The 21,531-nt window shown below is 40.7% G+C and overlaps 1 protein-coding gene across 7 annotated transcripts in view; it reads left to right on the forward strand.

Annotated features, from left to right (window-relative positions):
- Positions 1-21,531, forward strand: part of APAF1 (apoptotic peptidase activating factor 1) — a 70,910-nt gene that overhangs the window by 33,128 nt on the left and 16,251 nt on the right. For all 7 annotated transcript variants that reach the window (XM_081331199.1, XM_081331200.1, XM_081331194.1 and 4 more), the window contains 6 exons: positions 3,955-4,074; positions 4,519-4,644; positions 10,634-10,795; positions 14,034-14,162; positions 17,049-17,174; positions 18,325-18,444. In XM_081331199.1, coding sequence (XP_081187325.1) covers positions 3,955-4,074; positions 4,519-4,644; positions 10,634-10,795; positions 14,034-14,162; positions 17,049-17,174; positions 18,325-18,444 — 783 coding nt within the window. The remainder of the gene's footprint in view (positions 1-3,954; positions 4,075-4,518; positions 4,645-10,633; positions 10,796-14,033; positions 14,163-17,048; positions 17,175-18,324; positions 18,445-21,531) is intronic.

Here is a 21,531-nt window from a genome sequence, read left to right on the forward strand (position 1 = left end):
ACTGTTTTGCATTTACAATGGTCACAGCATCCCACTTGGTTTCTGACAAGCAAAATCAATGGGAAAGCCAGTGGGAAGTCGCAAATTACAGTCATGTGATGTGTTGCTTAATGACCTGAAGTTTGTTTAATGACTGTAGCTAGGACTGTCAGAACATATAGTGTTTCTCTTAACTGCTTTGCTTAGTGATAGATTTGCTGATTCCAGTTAGAGTAATTAAGTGAGGAGTACCTGGTATTTCTAATGAAGCCAATAAAATAATAAATTTCAGTAATACATTAAAAAAATGTCCATTTTTGCAGCCCTTAGAGTACCCTAAAATCATACTAACAATATTCAATATCAAATTATTACCTTTGAACCATATTTTATATATATTTTTATGAAAAGTTCTAAAACATTTGGTTTTAAAACTAAATACCAAAGCTCCATTATTTCAGTCTTGTCCTGTTTAATAATGTAACTACAATGTTCCATGGACTACAGAAGCTGAATTTTGACTATGGAAAAGCTGTTTCTTCAGGGTTTGTTGTTGTATTATGATTATTTATTTAGTTATTAAATTATGTGCCACCTATATTATCAAAGGTGATTAAATTTTAAGAATGAATGCTTTCTTATTCTAGAACAGTGGTGGTGAACCTATGGCACGTGTGCCAGAGGCGGCACTCAGAGCCCTCTCTGTTGGCACATGCGCCACGGTGGCCAGCAGCAGGTCCATCAGGCTGCCACTGCCGCCCGGAGCAGGAGCCCTGCCCAGCACAAAGGAGGCAAAGCGGCTGTGGTTCGGGCACTCGGTCTCTAAAAGGTTCGCCATCACTGTTCTAGAATGTCACATTCATTTTTTACCTTATATGTTTATTCCATTTGGAGATTAGCCAGCTCATAAAATACTCTGAGCAGTGTACAATACAAAGAAAAGAACCATAAAATATATTTGTTTAGAAGACTAAAACCTCTAAATATATCCCAAAGTAGCAAAATTTAACAAATGCTTGGCATTGACCCTAATCTGAGGCCTGGGATGAGATATACTTCTGGAACATCTGCATGTGGGGAGCCATCTGACTCCAGAGGGCAACCATCATACAATAGAGAATATGTATTGCCTAGGCCCTGATATATGACATTCTTTGATTGAGGGAACCTACATCTTGGCCATTTTGCTTGGTTTCATTGATAGGGCAGAAGTTATGAGAGATTGACAGTCTCTTAAATAATCAGATTGTATACCATGTCTACTACTGTCCACATTGCTGCATTCTGTATCAACTGTACAGGGAGGGGAAAAATTATTTGATTCCCTGCTGATTTTGTACATTTGCTCACTGATAAAGAAATGATCAGTCTATAATTTTAATGGTAGGTTTATTTTAACAGTAAGAGACAGAATAACAGCACAAAATCCAGAAAAACGCATTTTAAAAAAGTTATAAATTGATTTGCATTTTCCTGCAGCTTCTAAATATGGGCAGCCTCATATTGCATGGGTGTCAAACTGCCGGCCCACAGGCCGGACGCGTCATCTGGAAGCCACGCTCACCCCATTGCCGGCAATGGCGAAAAGGCTTCGATATGTTGCATGACGTCACGTCGCAAGTTTGACATGTCTGTTATATTGGGTACCTTGCAGTAATCCGGTCACGAGATGATGAGGGCATGGCTTCCTGTTTGCGCTTGTGGTGCTGGCGGACGTACGGGGAGAGTTCTCTCCGCCGCCTGGTTTTCCTCTATTGGAAGACCCTGAAAAGGGTCAAAAGTCGCCCTGGAGGGGTGACGACCGTGAGGAGGCCCTCCGACTGATTGCGGGGGGGGGGCAGCAGCCCCTCTGTTTGATCTGGAGCAGGTCCTCTGAACTGACAAAGAAAAGATTGGCCATCAACATGGCCAATCAGTAAGCCATACCAGCCAAAAGCCAAAAGCACTAACAAGCACGACGAAAGCAATGTGGAGGAATTGGGTGAGACGCTACGTTTCTTATTTCCCCAACTACTTTCCTGTGGGAGCATTTTGAAAATTTCTTCCGCCCCTTTGGAATAGCGGCATCTGCCTACTTGGGGAGTTAAAGCTTTGAAAAGAAAAGAAAAATATAACTAAACTAAACAACAATAAAAATTGGACTTGCACCTTTTGGCAATTTGGGGTCCCAAAAAGTTCCTATTTCTACGGGGACCTATTACCCCTACTTACTAAGCTGGGGGGGGAGGAAAAAAATTTAAACTGGATAAAAGCTTAATTGGAGACTGGAAAAAGACTTTATATGCTACTGAGAACATCTTGTGGCAAAGCCTGGTGCAGCAAGGAGATTTATCTTTCACTGTGTAACCTGGTTACAGCCTAGTTGTCCTTGGCATTATCTAAAAAAGATAAGAATTTGAAACAGCTGGCAGTGAAAACAACTCCCAGGTATAGTGGAGGTGGGCATTCACTGACTTCTATTAAAAATAGCCTCCACTAAAGAACTATCTGTAAACACCTTAGAAATGGAGGAATATTATCCACAATTTAACTATAAACTTATACTTGGAAAAAATCCTTGAAGCTACTGAACTAATGAACTCCAGACTGAAAGACAAAGGTGCCAGCCTAAACTTACAAAATGAAGCCCTGCTTTCAACTGATAAACTTATAATTCAAAAAGCAACAGAAGATTAATATCAAGACAAAGGACTTTAAAGAACAACATGTACAATCTACTGAGAAATTTGATAGCCAAACCTTGATTTCAACTATAGAATCTACAACTCAAAAACAACACAAGCTGATGAAAACAACACTGAGATGGAGGGTCCTAAAGACTTACAAGTACAGCATACTGAAAACATAGACAACGAAACAACAACTACAACAACTACCCTTGATTCAAATAACGTGTAGGAATGAAGGGAGATCCATTTGAGGATTTAAAGGCACTGGTATGGAAGCTTGCTTAGCACAAAAAGAAAGCCAGAGTTAGACTTTAAAAAGTGGGGGGGGGTGCTTTCTTCTGTATAATGGAAGAGCCTAAAATTTTACTTAATGGGGTAAGGGGAGACTTTAAAAGATATTATTCGATTTAAGATTTAGGATTTAGATTTACAAGGGAAATGAAAATTAGCTATTGGACTAAAGTTTTGAATTAAAATATGGAAGTTGGATTGAGACAATAAAGGGAAACTTTATTAGTAAGTGATGAGGCATTAGGATGACAAATAGAATATATTTGTGAAATAGATAAGAATGTATTTAAGCAATATGTGTATTTTAGATATGTCAACTACTATGTAATGAAATAGGGGAAATTTGGGCTACCCAAAAGTTAAATTCTAGGGATCTTAAAGGCTAAATTGGAGCACTGTAATTGAAAATTGGTAAAATTTTAAAAACAGGACATGATAACTATAAGTAAAAATTTATTGATAAATATCTTAACTGATTGTGTTATAACTAGAAATGTATTAACTTGATTGTGATATAGTAATTATGGGAAACAGAGAGGGAATTTTTGATGATCTAACCTGAGATATGCACGAATGATTTTGTTATTGGACTATTGATTACTCAATGACCACGCTGCTTTCTAAATATGTTGATATTTTGAGGTAAAATTGTAAAATTAATAAAACTTTTTTTAAAAAAAAGGTGATGAGGGCATGAGTAATTGAAGAATCTCCCAATCTAGAAAAATATCTTTTAGTTAACCTATGAGATAGTTTAGATAAAGAAAACATGTAATTTGAATTCTTATTATATATTGCTTACATTTGCAAGTTCAAATTCAGTATTTCAGCAAATTACTACTTGCTAAAATTTAAGGAATATTTATGTACATAGAAATTGAACATATTTCAGCTTTGCCTAGTATTTAGATTAAAAATTGATATATTGATATATCAATATTGATATATCAATATTGATATATTTACTTGATAAGTATCTTTTTAAATGTTTGAATTATTGTATATGATGTTTTAGGTCTGGAACTCAAGAACAGGTGAACTTGTGTGTGAATTCAACGAACATACAGAGCAGGTCAACTTCTGCCAATTTAGTCATCTTTTTTTGGCAACATGTTCAAATGATACTTATATCAAAGTAAGTAGTAAATGAAATTAAATTGATATTTATTTGGCTTTGGGTATTTCATAGTAGAGAATTTGTGGAAGCCTCCTGAAATGCATTAATTTGGGATTTGTTACTTTGTTGCTCCTAAGTTTAGCCACTAGAGGCCATTTAGGTACCGCTGAACTATAAAAATGAATTAGAATTGTCCTTTGAAATACACTGACAGCATAGCAAATAATCTTCCACTTTCCCAAATACTTATGTTTCTATAGCTGTTTATAGGAGATAATAAATAAAGTTTATTGACTCTTGACAACAGTCTGGGAGTTCCTAATAAAAAGTGCAAGCTGCAAATTTATTTTCATTGCTACACAAGAAATATGAATATTGTGAGAAGCCAAAATAAATACTTTTTGACTAATTTTAATATACATTCATTTTTTCTTGGTTTCCTTTTCCTATTCCTAAATGAAGCTCTGGGATCTGAATAGTAAATATTGTCGCAATACATTGTTTGGTCATGAAGGATCTGTAACCCATTGCAGATTTTCACCAGATGATAAATATTTGGCTAGTTGTTCAGCTGATGGAACTTTAAAGGTATGTCTTGAGAGTGAATTATTATATGTAGTATCTTTTGAATCTGTATTTTTGTACCCTGAAAATAATGATTGTGTTATGGCTCTTTCTTTCTTTCTTTCTTTCTTTCTTTCTTTCTTTCTTTCTTTCTTTCTTTTTTCTTTCTTTCTTTCTTTCTTTCTTTCTTTCTTTCCTTCCTTCCCTCCCTCCCTCCCTCCCTCCCTCCCTCCCTCCCTTCTTTCCCCATTGTACTGCTGCAATTTTTTTTAAAAAAATGAATGTTAAACAGAGTTCTCTGAGGCTTTATAATACATTCCTTCCTACAATAAACAAGTACCTAGTGAAAAATAAATTGTCACAAAATTGTCACAAAATGTCTGACAGCTAGACAGGGTCATCTGAACACACAGATAAACCTCCAAATGGCCTCAACAACTCTAAAATAATGCAAATGACCAGTAGTCTGCAAGGAATAAAAATCTTTCCATTCCCTGTCATCCAGTCAGAGCTGAAGAAGCTTCTTGGATGAGAAGCAAAATGTCTTCAAAGAAAAACAAAGTCCATTTGCCTCCAGAAAAAGTACCTTTGGGACTTTAACTGCCTCCAGAAATCTCAGCTGCTGCACCAGGCCCAGGAGCACTTATGATGGCAGAGATGCTGCAACTCTCCCCACCCACCTATCCCCCACTAATCTATGTCCTTTTTGCTGCCCTGCCCAATGGCACTCATTGATAGAAGTGCCAGTACTGGACTAAAGTAGAGGTCCAAGGTCTTCAGCAGGGACAGTCTGCTGTTACCACTCCCAAGCCTCTTTCAGTCCCAGGACAACTATTACCACTGAAAACTTGTCCCTTAACTGCACAGCGTAGCCAGTCATGCCAGCATCAATGTATAAAGCCACATTTGTCCCTGCTGCCCTGTGGTCCACAGACTCTGCTGTGCCCCCTGACCTTCACCACCTTGCTTCATTCTTCAAGTTGCACATCCCATTCCTTCTCCATATTGTGCATGCCATTCTTTCAATTCTTCAGAAACCTGGTCTTGTCCAGGTCTCTTGAGAATGGGCCATTTGAAGAATGGCAGGAGCCCCATTTTTGCAATGTTTTGGAAGACCTCATTCTCCAACTTGTATGTCGATTCTTTCTCCATCTAGCAAAATTATTACCATTTAAGTAAATGTCCTTCTTCAGATAGCAGCCCCAGCCTTGGCACTGCTGCCAGGTGCTGCTGTGCAAGGCAGCCCAAAAGACATAGATTGGCGGGGAAGATGGATGGGGGACGTTTCAGTGCCCCTGCAAGTTGTAAATATGGGTAGGCTGCCAAGCACCTAAATATCACATGACAATGGGGGCACAGCCATAACATCAGACATTTATGTTCTTTTTTCCAGTAACATTGTAATGGTTGTTCAACTAATTTCTTATAATTTAAGGACTACCTCTAGAGGATATGAACTCCATAGAATAAGATTTGGCTGTGTATATTTGAGCATATGGTCCAGTGGTTAAGGCACCAGGCTAGAAAGTGGGAGACTGTAAGTTCAAGTCCCTTCTTAGTCATGAAAGGCAGCTAGATGACTTTGGGCCAGGCACTCTCTTTCTGCCCAATCCACTTCACAGGATTGTTTTTGTGGGTAAATAGAAGGCAGAAGGTGTGTTGGATATACTTTGAATTATTCGTTAAAAAAGGCAGGATTCAGATAAATACATTTTGATCGAACAAAAACCAGGTACGTTAGCAACATTTTATAGCTAGTCCTCGCTTACCAACCATCTGTTCAGTTACTATTCAAAATTATGATGGTGCTTAAAATTCTGGCTGCCAGAGCATCCCTAGGGTCACATGATTGCAATCCGAGGCCTTTGCAACTATCTTTCACTTAACTATAGGTGCAGTATCCCATAGTCACATGATTGCCATTTGCAACCCTTCCTGCTGGCTTCCTAAAGCAAAGTCAATGGAGAAGCCATAAGAGAAGGTCACAAATCACTCTGGTAAGTCACTCACATCCTTTTCTGACTGGCACTCGGTAGCCCTGGCCCCACTGTACTTGCACTGTGCCTCTTTGGCCACTCATGCAGCCTTCTCAGTCTGGCTGAAGCCACCCCTGCCCACACCATGACTTGTCAGTTACTTGTGCACCATCCCCACTTGGCAGCAGCCAATCCCACCCCTACTGCACTCGCACCATGCCTTACCTGTTTGTCAGACTGCTTTGAGTCCCACCATTCTTGCTTAACAATGATAATGGGTAGTGTCATTGCTAATTCACATGATCATATGCCATTGCAATTTATGATTACATTGCTTATCAGTCATCCCCAATTACAGTTGTTAACTAAGAACTACCTATATGGACAATGAAAAAGGATTAGCATGGCAACCCTAAAATTGGACTAAAATGAAGAAAAAGATGATTTGTACTCTGTATGATAAAAGCCTTTTCACTATCAGCAAAAATACAGGTAGTCCTCAACTTTCAACCACAATTGGGAACAGAATCTCAGTTGTTGAGAGAAACAGTTGTTAAGCAAAACACCCACATCCCCATATTTGATTGCAATCCCAATTCTTCCAGTTGCAGTTGTTAAGGGACTGGGCAGTTTGTTAAATGGACAAAGGGAGAGAGTTACCTGCTGAAGAAGGGCAGGAAGCTCCCTTCTGTGTTTGGAAGAAAACTTATGTGCTTGGCGGGAGAAATGAAGCTCAAACACCAAAGATCTGAGTTTCATTTCTGCAACTTAATAAAGAATTTCCCACCACTACCACCGCCCATGTGCACTGAGGGAAGGGGAAATCCTTATAGGCAGCAATAACTTGCAGTCTCTCCTGCCAGCTTCCCCACTGACTTTCTGGGGAAGCTGACAGAGAGGATGGTGATCACATGATAACAGGGAGCTTGGCACCAGTTGTAAGTGCAAACAGGTTGCCAGGCACCCAAATCATAATCACCCAGATCAGATCATGATCAAATGATATGGGGGGAGCAGTTTTTACATTTTAGGACATCTGAAAGTGCTTTACAGACCTTTCAGAGCCTTTGTAACTATGGAAAGTGCATAACTTATCAGTAAGTAGGATCATACTCCAATTGTATTTTGTAATAAGACATAGTTGTTTGGTTTTGTATAAGAAAAAAAGAAACAATCTTTCATGTCTAATAGGCTAGGCATATAATTTGAATTTGTATCAGAAGTCTATAGATGTAGATTTTATAACAAAATAATATATCAACAAATCCAGCAACTTGGATTCTGAAATATATTTAGTACAGAGAATACAAATGTAAAAAGCAAAACATTCTCTTTTTTATTAGCAGTAACAAGTTATAGATTCATATTGGCAGTTTATGAAATGGATTTCATTAACATTAATACAATCAAGAGTTTGGGCTTTATGAATAAAATAACTTGTATATTAAAACCATTACAGAAGCAAAATGGAAAATGTTTAATTTATGCAGATTGATATGAATGGATTTTTCTGTCAAAGTCTAAACAGAAAACAGTCCATTATATACCGTATATACTTGAGTATAAGCCGAATTTTTCAGCCCACTTTTTGGGCTGAAAAATTCCACTTCGGCTTATACTCCAGTCAACAAAAAAACTTACCGAGGACTTGTGCGCGGCCGAGGCTTTGGTGCTTCCGGGATCGCGCGCACCTCTCCCAAGCCACCGCCGTCCGAGACCTGCCGAAGTTTGGGGAGGTTTGGGCGCCTCCCCAAACCTCCCCAGGTCTCCGTTCCTCCGCGCAGACCTGCCGACGTTTGGGGAGGTTTGGGCGCCTCCCCAAACCTCCCCAAACGTCAGCAGGTCTCCGTTCCTCCTGCCGACGTTTGGGGAGGTTTGGGCGCCTCCCCAAACCTCCCCAGGTCTCCGTTCCTCCGCGCAGACCTGCCGACGTTTGGGGAGGTTTGGGCGCCTCCCCAAACCTCCCCAAACGTCAGCAGGTCTCCGTTCCTCCTGCCGACGTTTGGGGAGGTTTGGGCGCCTCCCCAAACCTCCCCAGGTCTCTGTTCCTCCGCGCAGACCTGCCGACGTTTGGGGAGGTTTGGGCGCCTCCCCAAACCTCCCCAAACGTCGCGCAGACCTGCCGACGTTTGGGGAGGTTTGGGGAGGCGCCCAAACCTCCCCAAATGTCGGCAGGTCTGCGCGGAGGAACGGAGACCTGGGGAGGTTTGGGGAGGCGCCCAAACCTCCCCAAACGTCGGCAGGTCTGCGCGGAGGAACGGAGACCTGGGGAGGTTTGGGGAGGTGCCCAAACCTCCCCAAACGTCGGCAGGAGGAACGGAGACCTGCCGACGTTTGGGGAGGTTTGGGGAGGCGCCCAAACCTCCCCAAATGTCGGCAGGTCTGCGCGGAGGAACGGAGACCTGGGGAGGTTTGGGGAGGCGCCCAAACCTCCCCAAACATCGGCAGGAGGAACGGAGACCTGCCGACGTTTGGGGAGGCGCCCAAACCTCCCCAAACGTCGGCAGGTCTGCACGGAGGAACGGAGACCTGGGGAGGTTTGGGGAGGCGCCCAAACCTCCCCAAACGTCGGCAGGAGGAACGGAGACCTGGGGAGGTTTGGGGAGGCGCCCAAACCTCCCCAAACGTCGGCAGGTCTGCGCGGAGGAACGGAGACCTGGGGAGGTTTGGGGAGGCGCCCAAACCTCCCCAAACGTCGGCAGGAGGAACGGAGACCTGGGGAGGTTTGGGGAGGCGCCCAAACCTCCCCAAACGTCGGCAGGTCTGCGCGGAGGAACGGAGACTTGGGGAGGTGCCCAAACCTCCCCAAACGTCGGCAGGAGGAACGGAGACCTGCCGACGTTTGGGGAGGTTTGGGGAGGCGCCCAAACCTCCCCAAACGTCGGCAGGTCTGCGCGGAGGAACGGAGACCTGGGGAGGTTTGGGGAGGCGCCCAAACCTCCCCAAACGTCGGCAGGAGGAACGGAGACCTGCCGACGTTTGGGGAGGTTTGGGGAGGCGCCCAAACCTCCCCAAACGTCGGCAGGTCTGCGCGGAGGAACGGAGACCTGCCGACGTTTGGGGAGGCGCCCAAACCTCCCCAAACGTCGGCAGGAGGAACGGAGACCTGCCGACGTTTGGGGAGGTTTGGGGAGGCGCCCAAACCTCCCCAAACGTCGGCAGGAGGAACGGAGACCTGCCGACGTTTGGGGAGGCGCCCAAACCTCCCCAAACTTCGGCAGGTCTCCGGACGGCGGCGGCTTGGGAGAGGTGCGCGCGATCCTGGAAGCACCGAAGCCTCGGCCGCGCGCAAGTCCTCGGTAAGCTCCTGGCGGTCACTTGCTTCGCGTCTCCTGAGGGAAGGGGGGGCGACTGGAGCGGGCGTGTTTCCTCGCCTGCTGGGCGCCGCGATTTGCCCGGGGAACGCGCGGGCCCCGAATGGCAGCGTGGAGCGAGGAAGCGGACAGCCAGGGCTTCCCCGAGAGCCGCGGCCACACAGGGTATTCCTGTGTATTCAGGCTTGCAAAATGGCGGATCGAGCCTCTGCTGGCGGCAGAGGCTTGCAGAGCGCGGATCCAGCCTCCGCCGGTGGCGGAGGCTTGCAGAACGGCGGATCGGCTTATACTCGAGTCAACAACTTTTCCCAGTTTTTGGGGGTGAAATTGGGGGTCTCGGCTTATACTCGAGTCGGCTTATACTCAAGTATATACGGTAAATAATTTTAATGGCTATATGAAAAATGAACTAAAATAAATAGTGCTTTTTAAAACTATTATATGAGAAAACTTAAGTATATAGGTATACCTAGATAAGTGAAATATAAAATAAATATACTTCCTGTACTGGTTAAAAGTAAAATTATTCATGTACTCGTAACAGTCTGTTCCAGTTAAAGGTATTTTTGAAATGGTTCTTACTTAGCAATATTTTATAAATAAAGCAGTATGTATGAATAAGAAATTTTATATCAACTTAGCTACTTGATTTGAATATGTTGCTATTTTCTGACAAACATATAGTTGGCAGTAATACTAATCAGAAAACTTTTCTTTAAAAAGCTTTGGGATGTGCAGTCAGCAAATGAACTGAAAACTATTAATATAGGCAACTTATTCCGAAATGGGGATGGATACCATGATGATATGGAAGTGTTAGTGAAGTGTTGTTCCTGGTCATCTAATGGCACAGCAATAGTAGTAGCAGCTAAAAATAAACTTTTCGTAAGTATTTAATAATATGCTGGTAATGTATTTTCATCTTGTTTTTAAATATTGTTTTGAGATACCAGTGTTCACAGATTAATTTTTTTAAGGTAGAAAAAAGTGCTGTGTTGTTTCAGTTCAGATAGTTTTACGGCTTTAGAAATCAGTATTACATGTGAAAGGTAATAGGTGAAGAAAGAAAGAAAAGGTGAAAGAAGGACAGTGTCATGCCATATCATACTGTATGTCAGATGTGTCAAACTCGCAATATCATACTGGATGGGGAGGAACAGGCTTCGGCTCAACCCTGACAAGACTGAGTGGCTGTGCGTGCCGGCATCTCGGAAAATTCAGACTATTCCACCTCTTACTATGGGGGGTGAGTTTTTACCCCCCGTAGATAGGGCTCGCAACTTGAGGGTCCTCCTAGATTCACAGCTCTCCTTAGAAGATCATATAGGAGCTGTGACTAAGGGGGCCTTCGCCCAGGTTCGTCTGGTGCGCCAGTTGCGGCCCTATCTGGACCGGGATGCCTTGCGTACAGTCACTCATGCGGTCGTGACCTCTCGTTTAGACTACTGCAATGCTCTCTACATGGGGCTGCCCTTGGAGGCTTCAACTGGTGCAGAATGCAGCCGCGCGAGTTGTGTTGGGGGTCTCCCGATACTCCCATGTTACACCTCTGCTCCGTGAGCTGCATTGGCTTCCAGTTGCCCTCCGGGTGAGATTCAAGGTGCTGGTGATGACCTATAAAGCCCTACATGGCATGGGTCCGGATTACCTACGGCAACACCTGCTGCCAGCATCAACCTCCCTCCGTCCAGTGCGCTCCCACAGAGAGGGCCTCCTCAGGGTGCCACCGGTCAGAGAATGTCGACTGGTGGCCCTCAGGGGGAGGGCGTTCTCTGTGGGCATCCCAGACCTCTGGAACTGCTTACCGGTTGAGCTCCGGATGGCCCCCGACCTTCGCTCCTTCCGACGTGATCTAAAAACTTATTTATTTGAACAAGCCGGCCTGGTCTGATGGGTTTGGGGTTTGGGGTTTTAACATGGATTTTAACTAATGTATTATATCGGGCATAATTATTTAATGTTTTTAACTTTTGTATTATCGTATTTTAACATTTATTGCCCTGTACACCGCCCTGAGTCCTTCGGGAGAAGGGCAGTATAAAAATTTGCTAAATATAAATATATAAATATACTGTATGTCAGACATGTCAAACTCGCAGCGTCACGTGACATGCAACGTATCGGGAGAGTTTTGCCATTGCCAGCAATGGGGTGAGCGCAGCTTCCGGATGACGTGTCCTGCCCGCAGGCCGGCAGTTTGACACCCCTGCTGTATGTTCATTCAGGAATGCTGCCTAGAGTCACCTCTTAGGGAGATGGGGTGCCTATAAATTTAATACATAAATACTCTGAAGCAAAGTCAGAAATTAGCTTGTTAAAAAGGGAATCCTTGAAGCCCCCTTCTATTTTCCAGCCTGAGGGTCAGCTCTACTGATCAGTTTCAAAATCTGAGAGTAGCTTCTCTAAAGCCTCTCCTGTTTCTCTAAATAAATAGCCAAAACAACTTCAAGAACAATATCAGCATATAGCAGAAGAGACCAAGGCTTCAGTTCCCCCTGGACTTTTATGAGGGCAGCAGCTTGTTTTGTGAGAGAATACTCCAGCTAGTAGTATATGTGATACAAACTGAATTTGAACAATTCTCTGCCTTTTTGTGGCCCCAACACTTATTTCATCTAAAAGAACACAAAACAATGCATAGTATAGCTCATGTTCTAGGTTTCCATCCAGGCTCAGAGACCATATTTTGGTATTATAATCAGATCTTTCATACCTTATAGCATTGACTGTATGAATATTTTCCTTTCCACCTTTTTTGGAGATAAATACATTACATTAATATTTGTACAAATGAGATATAAACACATTTCCTGGAGCTTAAATATATTTATGATTTTGTAAATAAATCAGCATTTGAAAGATTTTATATTTGAATTCTTCAGTCCTCTGTCCCTGAAGCTTCACCTGTACAGAATGCAGCAGCACAGGAAGTTATGTGCTCTCCTTGAACAATACATATTACATGTCCGTTTTTCAGGCTGCATTGGCTGCTGGTTTGCTTCTGGGTCCAATTCAAGGTGCTGGTTTTAACTTTTAAAGCCCTTTATGCCATGGGACTGGGGTTTCTCAGGGACCACCTCTCCCTGGTTATATTAGCCCGCCCTACCAGATAGGGCACGTTGTGGATTCCATTGGCTAGGAACCTACATTTGGTGGGTCACAGGAGACATGCTTTCTCTGCTATGGCCCCTGCCTTATGGAACATCCTTCCTCCTCAAATTGGATTAAGTACTTTTGATATTCCTAAATGTCCTGAAGATCTGGTTATGTTATTAGGCCTGGGGCAGGTTAGGTACTGGAGACCTGCTGAAATAGCAGATGTTTTACATATGCAACCCTAGGGATGCCCAAAACTGGTCACACAGTTTTGCACCATTCTGTACCAGTTGCAGTTTCTGGATACTATTCAAGGTAGCCCTATGTAGAGCGCATTGCAATAGTCCATACAGGAGATAACCAGGGCATGAGTGACTTAAAGAAGGAAACAGAGATGTACATCTGTGTATCATCCACATGCTGATGAGACACCATCCATGGTAATAGTCGTATCTAGTGACTTCATGTAAATCTTGAAGTAGAGACAGCACCAAAACCTGTTGCACCTCACAAAGCAAGGGGCAGCAGGGTGAACCTTTCATGACAACATTGATTGGGACTGTTCCCAGAGGACGGAGGTAAACCATCACAATACTGTGCTCCCCACGCCTAGTTTTTGATACCATGGTCAATGATATTGAAAACCAGCAAGAAGTCAATTACATGTAATGTTTTTTTAAGTGAAATGAGTAAGATATTTAATAAATTATTAATGTAATTAAAAATATTTCAGAGAAATTATTGGTGCAAATATGTGCTCACATACAGGATAGATGATAGATAGATAGATAGATAGATGGATGGATGGATGGATGGATGGATGGACGGACGGACGGACAGTTTTGTTGGGAGGCATTGCTAAATATTACAGCTATAAAGTCAAAATGTATCATTTTGTATTATGATTCTTACATACACACCATATGCTTGCATGCATAAATATCTCAGCTGCAACTTTATATAACTATAAGTAACTTTCCAAACAACAAGGGAAATAAATGTCTTAAAATATTTATTATGTTTACAGCTTGTTGATGTTAAAACCAAGGAATTATTGGCAGAGGCTGTTTTGAGCCACCACAACACAATCCAATACTGTGACTTCTGTCCCAATAGTCAAATAGTAGCAGTTGCTTTATCACATTGTTCTGTTGAAGTAAGTAAATATATTATTTCCATCCTCAAGTTTCTTGTTGCTATAATGTATTAGTTTAGAACAGGAATGAGCAACAGCTCAGTGTAAATAGTATAATTGGGCAAAATAGCATATTGTCCAGTTCTTTTTCATATAATTAAAATAGCCATATCATTTGCAAGGTTCACCACAGCTATTCTAAGCTGTTCCTATGTGCATGTGGTTGCACGATTAATTTTTCAAAGCAGAATAATCTAGTTGCAATTCCAAGGCAATTGTTAGTGAGTCACACCTGATTTTACAACCTTACAACAGTTGTTAAGCAGATCATTGCAGATAATTGAATCACACAGTTGTTAAGGAAATCTGTCTTCCCCCATTCATTGACTTTGCTTGTCAGAAGCAGGCTGGGAAGGACAGAAATGATAATCACATGGCTCCAGGATGCTAAAACTGTCATAAATATGTGCTGGTTGCCAAATGGTCATCATATGACCATGGGTATGTTATGATGGTTATAAGTACAAGTACTGGTTGTCATTTTTTAGAGGGTTGCTAAATAAATGATAACTGGACACGGAACCACTGATTGGTTCAAAATTCAGAAAGGAGTCCGTCAAGGCTGTATACTGTCGCCCTGCCTATTTAACTTATATTAAGAGCACATCATGAGAAAGGCAAGGCTAGATGAATCAGAAGTTGGAATTAAGATTGCCGGGAGAAATATCAACAATCTAAGATACGCAGAAGATACCACTCTAATGGCAGAAAGTGAAGAGGAACTAAATTGCCTCTTGTTGCGGGTGAAGAAGGAGAGTGCAAAACTTGGGTTGAAACTTAACATTAAGAAAACCAAGATCATGGCATCCGGCCCTCTCAATTCCTGGCAAATAGATGGGGGAAAATGGAGGTAGTGACAGATTTTATTTTCCTGGGCTCCAAGATCACCGCAGATGGGGACTGCAGTCAAGAAATTAAAAGATGCGTGCTCCTGAGAAGGAAAGCCATGGCAAATCTAGACAGCACACTAAAAAGCAGAGACATCACCCTGCCAACAAAAGTGCGTATAGTCAAGGTTGTGGTTTTCCCAGTTGCAATGTATGGCAGTGAAAGTTGGACCATAAGAAAGTCTGAACACCAAAGAATTGAGGCCTTTTAACTATGGTGTTGGAGAAGACTCCTGTGAGTCCCTTGGACTGCAAGGTGATCAAACCGGTCAGTCCTAGAGGAAATCAATCCTGACTGCTCTTTAGAAAGCCAGATCCTGAAGTTGAAACTCAAATACTTTGGCCACCTAATGAGAAGGAAGGACTCACTGGAGAAGAGCCTAATGCTGGGAAAGATTGAGGGCAAGAGAAGAAAGGGACGACAGAGAATGAGGTGGCTGGATGGAGTCACTGAAGCAGTAGGTGTGAGCTTAAATGGACTCCAGAAGATGGTAGAGGACAGGAAGGCCTGGAGGAACATTGTCCATGGGGTCATGATGGGTCGGACACGACTTCGCAACTAACAACATAACGAATGATTGTAAGTCAAGGACTACATGTACTGGTTAGTTTTGACATATTTTGGCCAATATGCCAGAAATACAACCAAACTCCATATTTATCCCAATCATACTTATGCTATTCTATACTAGCTAGCATCTCTATTATAAGCTATCATCCTGTTGCTTAAATCTAGCTAGCAGATCCATGCAGTATACTAAGAGTCAGAATAGAGATTTTTTTTATCCTTGCAAATAGCCATTACTGTGGTTTTTTTCCCCCCAAAACTGTTATACCTAACAGTTTAAGTCAATAATCTACATATCTATAATTTTGGATGTAGTATTTGAAATCAAAAATTAAAATTCCAGGGAAATCTGCCACCATTCCATGGGGTCACGATGGTTTGGACACGACTTCGCAACTAACAACAACAGAATGCCACCAATAATACTTAAAAAAAATAGTGAAACTCTAAGGTCCATATGTCACTTTGATAAACCATTTTGTTTGGAAATTCAAAAAAGCAAATTAACAGTTTGTAATTGTATGCCATTATTTTTTTGTTTATTTATATCTTTCTATCTTATACTTCTAAAAGGGACGCGGTGGCTCAGTGGGTTAGGACGCTGAGCTTGTCGATCAGAAGGTCGGCAGTTTGGCGGCTTGAATCCCGAGTGCCGCATAACAGAGTGAGCACCTGTTATTCATCCCAGCTTCTGCCAACCTAGCAGTTCGAAAGCACGTAAAAATGCAAGTAGAAAAATAGGGACCACTACGGTGGGAAGGTAACAGCGTTCCGTGTGCCTTTGGCGTCTAGTCATGCCGGCCACATGACCACAGAGACGTCCTCGGACAAGCGCTGGCTCTTCGGATTTGAAACGGAGATGAGCACCGGCCCCTAGAGTCGGAAACAACTAGCACGCATGTGCGGGGAAACCTTTACCTTTTATCTTATACTTCTAATGCATATTTATTGTTTAAGGTCTATGATGGTTCCAGCTACTTTAAAATAATAACAAAGGGCTTGAAATAGAGCAAAATTAAACAATTAAAATCTAATCTTCAATTACGTTTACTTTTAGATAAGGACATTTTAATTCTATACATCTGTATTGTGTGTTTTTTGTAACGTCGTAGTTGCTGGTGACAACCTAATATTTTAAAGGAAGCTGTTTGAATGTGAGCTATTTTTAATTATAATGTTTGTTAAAAAAATTCTACAAATACTGGCCCATTAATGGATGAAAAGCTCTGATTCTAAATAGAGTACCAATTACCAAGAAACAACAGTGTAGGAAGTGTGATTATGCCTTTTGCAAACCTCTTGGGACTGGGAGACAATGATTTGTCACTATTTGATATGATTTACTGGAATTATGTTCTTACATTAAAAGAGGTCTTTTTATTTTTCTCTTAGATATGGAATATTGAATCCATTTCAAAAATAGCTGAGTGCCTAGGACATATGAGTTGGGTATATTCTGTGAATTTTTCTCTTGATGGGTCTTTTTTTGTCACTTCTTCTGATGACCAAACAATAAGGGTAAGTTTTTCCCTCAGTTCTTTGTTGGAAATTTTAACAGACAGCAAAATAATGACTAATTGTCTTTATGTTTTATTTTCCAGCAGTAGAAGTTCAGGATATAGGCATTGATCTCATAATGGGTCAAATGAGGAATTGTACCTATCAAAATATGTACAGATCTTTAGCATATTTGAATTAGTTGCATTGTATCCTTATTTTATACTCTGCTGTTTATAAGTCAATGCTGTAGAAAAATGCTTTAAATATGAAACTTTGTGTATTTATGTAATTTATAGCTCTCTTAAAGCTCTCTTAAGCGTCCCAGAGACTTATAGGGGAAATGGATGACATAAATTAAAAAACTCTTAAGATGGTTCATTATTTTTTTTTAAAAAAAATCCTTCGTTTTAAAGTCAGAAAATAGGGTAAATATATTACATCTAAGCAAATAAAATAGTAGTAACAATACTGCATAATCATATCAAGTGGAAATGTGCAACATCTCTGCTAGAATGAAATTCTAGTGAATATCTTTTGATGAAAAACTCCATAGTATAGGAGTTAATATGGAGAAGGCATCATTTTAACTGTTCTGTTAAGACAAAAGATGGAACCTGGAACAAAGTCTACTTCTTTGAATTGAATAAAAGAACTAGACTTTGATTAATATATGATTTCACAAAATACACAGATAAATTTCTGTGGAGATTCTCAATCGTCCAGGTCATGGTTGTCCCAAAGGTGCTTTTTTTCAAAGGCAACTGGACTTCCTTTTTTTTGCTTGAAGACATTTCACTTCTCATCCAAGAAGCTTCTTCAGTTCTGACTGAATGGTAGAGAATGGAAGGGTTTATATTTTTCCTGTCATATAACTTCTTCCTTTCATGGACCATATAGGTTAGAAACATGTAGTTATTTAGACAATGGTTAAAATGATGATGAGAAGTGAAATGCCTTCAAACCAAATGGAAAAATCCAGTTGCCTTTTGAAAGAAGGCATTTTCGGGACACACATTATTCATTAAATAACTTAATAGATGAAAATAAAAGTTGATGTTTATTTTTAACTGAGTAATTATAGCCCTAAATTTTACAGTTTAATTTATCTGTGCTCAAACTTCTACAATTTGGATGACATAGCTTCTATTCATCATTTTTTCTTCAACAGATATGGGAAACAAGTAAAGTATGCAAGTCCTCTGCTATTGTGTTAAATTGTGAAATAGACGTTTCATTTCTAGATAATGAAGTCAACATCTTGGCAATAGATAGTCTGAAGCATTTGCAGGTAAATATTGTTTAGATACTTCATTTATATTGAAAATTATTAGCAGGTTTGGCACAGCTTGGCTTTTATTTTAAGTGTATTCATGAACGATTAGGACTATCATATTTTGGTTGCAAAACTCCTGACAACTACTATATGGTTGCAGAGATATACAGTGCATTTCAAAAGTATTCAGATCCCCTTCACTTTGGTCAATTTTGTTATGCTGCAGCCTGATTCTACAGTTGTTGAAAAAAAATGTTCTCATTATTCAGTACCCCATAATGACAAAGTGAAAACAGAATTTTAGAAGTGTCTGTAAATTTATTTTTAAAAACCCTGAAATATCATTGGCATAAGTATTCAGATCCTTCATTCAGTACTTTGTTGAAGCACCTTTGGCAGCAATTACAGTCTCAAGTCTTTTTGGGTCTGATGCAGCAAGCTTTGCACACCTGGATTGGGGGATTTTCTGCCACTCTTCCTTGCATATCTTGCAAGCTCAGTTAGATTGGATAGCAACTGTTGGACAGCCATTTTCAGGTCCCACCAGAGATGTTCAACAGGGTTCTGGTCAGGACTCTGGCTGGGCCACTCTAGGACATTCACAGAGTTGTCCCTAAGTTACTCCTCTGTTCTCTTGGCTGTCTGCTTAGGGTCATTGTCATGTTGGAAAGTGAACCTTCAGCCCAGTCTGAGGTCCTGAGCACTGTGGAACAGGTTTTCATTGAATATATCCCTGCACTTTGCTCCATTCAGCTTTCCCTCAAGTGATGAGCTGTGCCTGGTTTCCTCCAGACGTAACATTTAGAATTGAGGCCAAACAGTTCAATCCTGGTTTCATCAGACCAGAGAATTTTGTTCCTCACAGTCTGAGAGTCCTTCAGGTGCTTTTTTGCAAACTCCAAGAGGGCTTTCATGTGTTTTGAGGAGAGGCTTCCATCTAACCACTCTGCTATAAAGCCCAAATAGGTGGAGGGCTGTGGTGATGTTTGTCCTTCTGGAACTCCGTCCCATCTCCTCAAAGGATCTCTGGAGCTCAGTCAGAATGACCATCCGGTTCTTGGTCACCTCTCATACTAAGGCCCTTCTTCCCCAATTTCTCAGCCTGAACAGGTGACCAGTTCTTGGAAGAATCCTGGTTGTGCCAAACATTTGAGAATTATGGAGGCCACTGTATTCTTAGGAACCTTCAATGCAGCAGAAATTTTATTGTAGCCTTTTCCAGATCTGTGCCTTACAATAATCCTGTCTCTGAGCTCTGCAGTTCCTTTAACCTCATGGCTTTTGCTCTGCTACAGTAGCCATTGTCAGACACAGGTGTGTGCCTTTCCAAAACATGTCCAATCAATTTAATTTACCACAGGTCGACTCCAAGATGTAGAAACCTGTCAGCAACATCAAGAGAAATAGGAGGCACCAGAGCTAAATTTCATGTGTTGTTGCAAATGGTCTGCATACATATGCCAATGTGATATTTTTTCTTTTTAATAAATTTACAAACATTTCTAAAATTCTGTTTTCTTTCAATGAAAGAAAAAATGAATTTCAACAACTGTAAAATCAGGCTGCAGCGTAACAAAATTGACAAAAGTGAAGGGGGTATGAATGCACTGTATAGAATATGCTAAATCCTCTCTGCTATACAGTAATCAACTAGATTTTGGCAGGCCAACTGAATTTTTGCAGGTCAGGAGGACATCCTCTCAGAATTACCAGCCTTCTAAGCCATCATATATAGATAGCAATTCTACAATAAATCAATTATTTTTTTGCTGGTCATAGACCAGCAAATAAAACAAGAAAATCACAATTAATTAGGATAAAAAAGAAGAAAATAATTGTTGTAACTTATCTGAGAAGGATTGGAATTAGAATTAGAAAATATACTATGGCATATTGTATGAATCTATAGAACAGTACTTAACTGTGGTTAAAGAAGTAAAGTCTGATCTGATAATATTAACTGAAGATAAACAAGTCAGAACAACCAGGTTGTTTAGTAATGGAGATAACAATTCCTGGTGAGTGTCTGTATAAAGTGGACAATTTAAAACAATGTGTCCCATCAGCTCAATTATTCCTCCACCATATGTACCCAGTCTCATTAAAAGGTGATCTTTCAATGTTTTCATTCAATTACCATACTAAATATGTAATTGTATAGGAGATTGGTTCTCAAAATGTGGTCTGGGGATCCCTCAGAGTCCCTGAAACCATTTCAGGGATTCGTCTAAGTCAAATAAATATTTTAAAATATTTTATTTCTAATACATTTCTAGATGTCGCCCACTTAAACCAAAACTCTCTGGGGGACTCAGGCATTTTTAATAATATAAAGGGGTTCTGAGATTAAAATATTTGAGAATTACTGATATTGGAGATATATTCTTAAGAGTATTAACCTTGCTCAGAGGGGTAAGATTTAAACATGGTCTAAATGTATCAAAATTTAAGGTTTGAATCTATCAAAACCTGAAGAGATCGCATATATTAATGCTTAAAATAATTACCTATGATATATTATAAGATTTAAAAACTCCAATATGCTTAATCTACATACCCCAATATGCTCATTTTATATATAAAAGATAATTGCTTATTGGATTAATAAAGGAATATTTATCTACTGGCATCAGTTCTGATGTGGACTTAATTGAATTCTCTGCTGTTAAATATAAATGTAAAACTGCTCTGTCCACATAGAGATAGGGTTTATCAACAAATCTGGTGAAAATTCATACAATAAATAAATAAACAGACCCCTAAGTTTTATTGTAATAAGGATATAGTCTTGCCTGCTTCTATTCTATTCTAAATTTTATGCTATCATTCTGATGCTCCCCCAATATCATGGGCAATCATTTCCAATTTTAGTATTATAGCAGCATTCTAAAAGAACCTATATTTTTTTCCCCTGCTATGGTGACCCAAAGACAGATGCTGGTATCAATGTAGTAGGCTGTCTCCACTTATGGGGATGTTATGGATTCATTTCATATATGAAATGTATGTGTGCTATACCCCCCTCTACTGGTGGATTGTGACACATCCCATTCTAAGAATTCTTTTAGAATTTTAATTCAACAAGCACGACTTTCCCGTTGC

Source organism: Vipera berus (genome assembly GCF_964194415.1).
Source record: "Vipera berus genome assembly, chromosome: 6".
Taxonomy (NCBI): Eukaryota; Metazoa; Chordata; class Lepidosauria; order Squamata; family Viperidae; genus Vipera; species Vipera berus.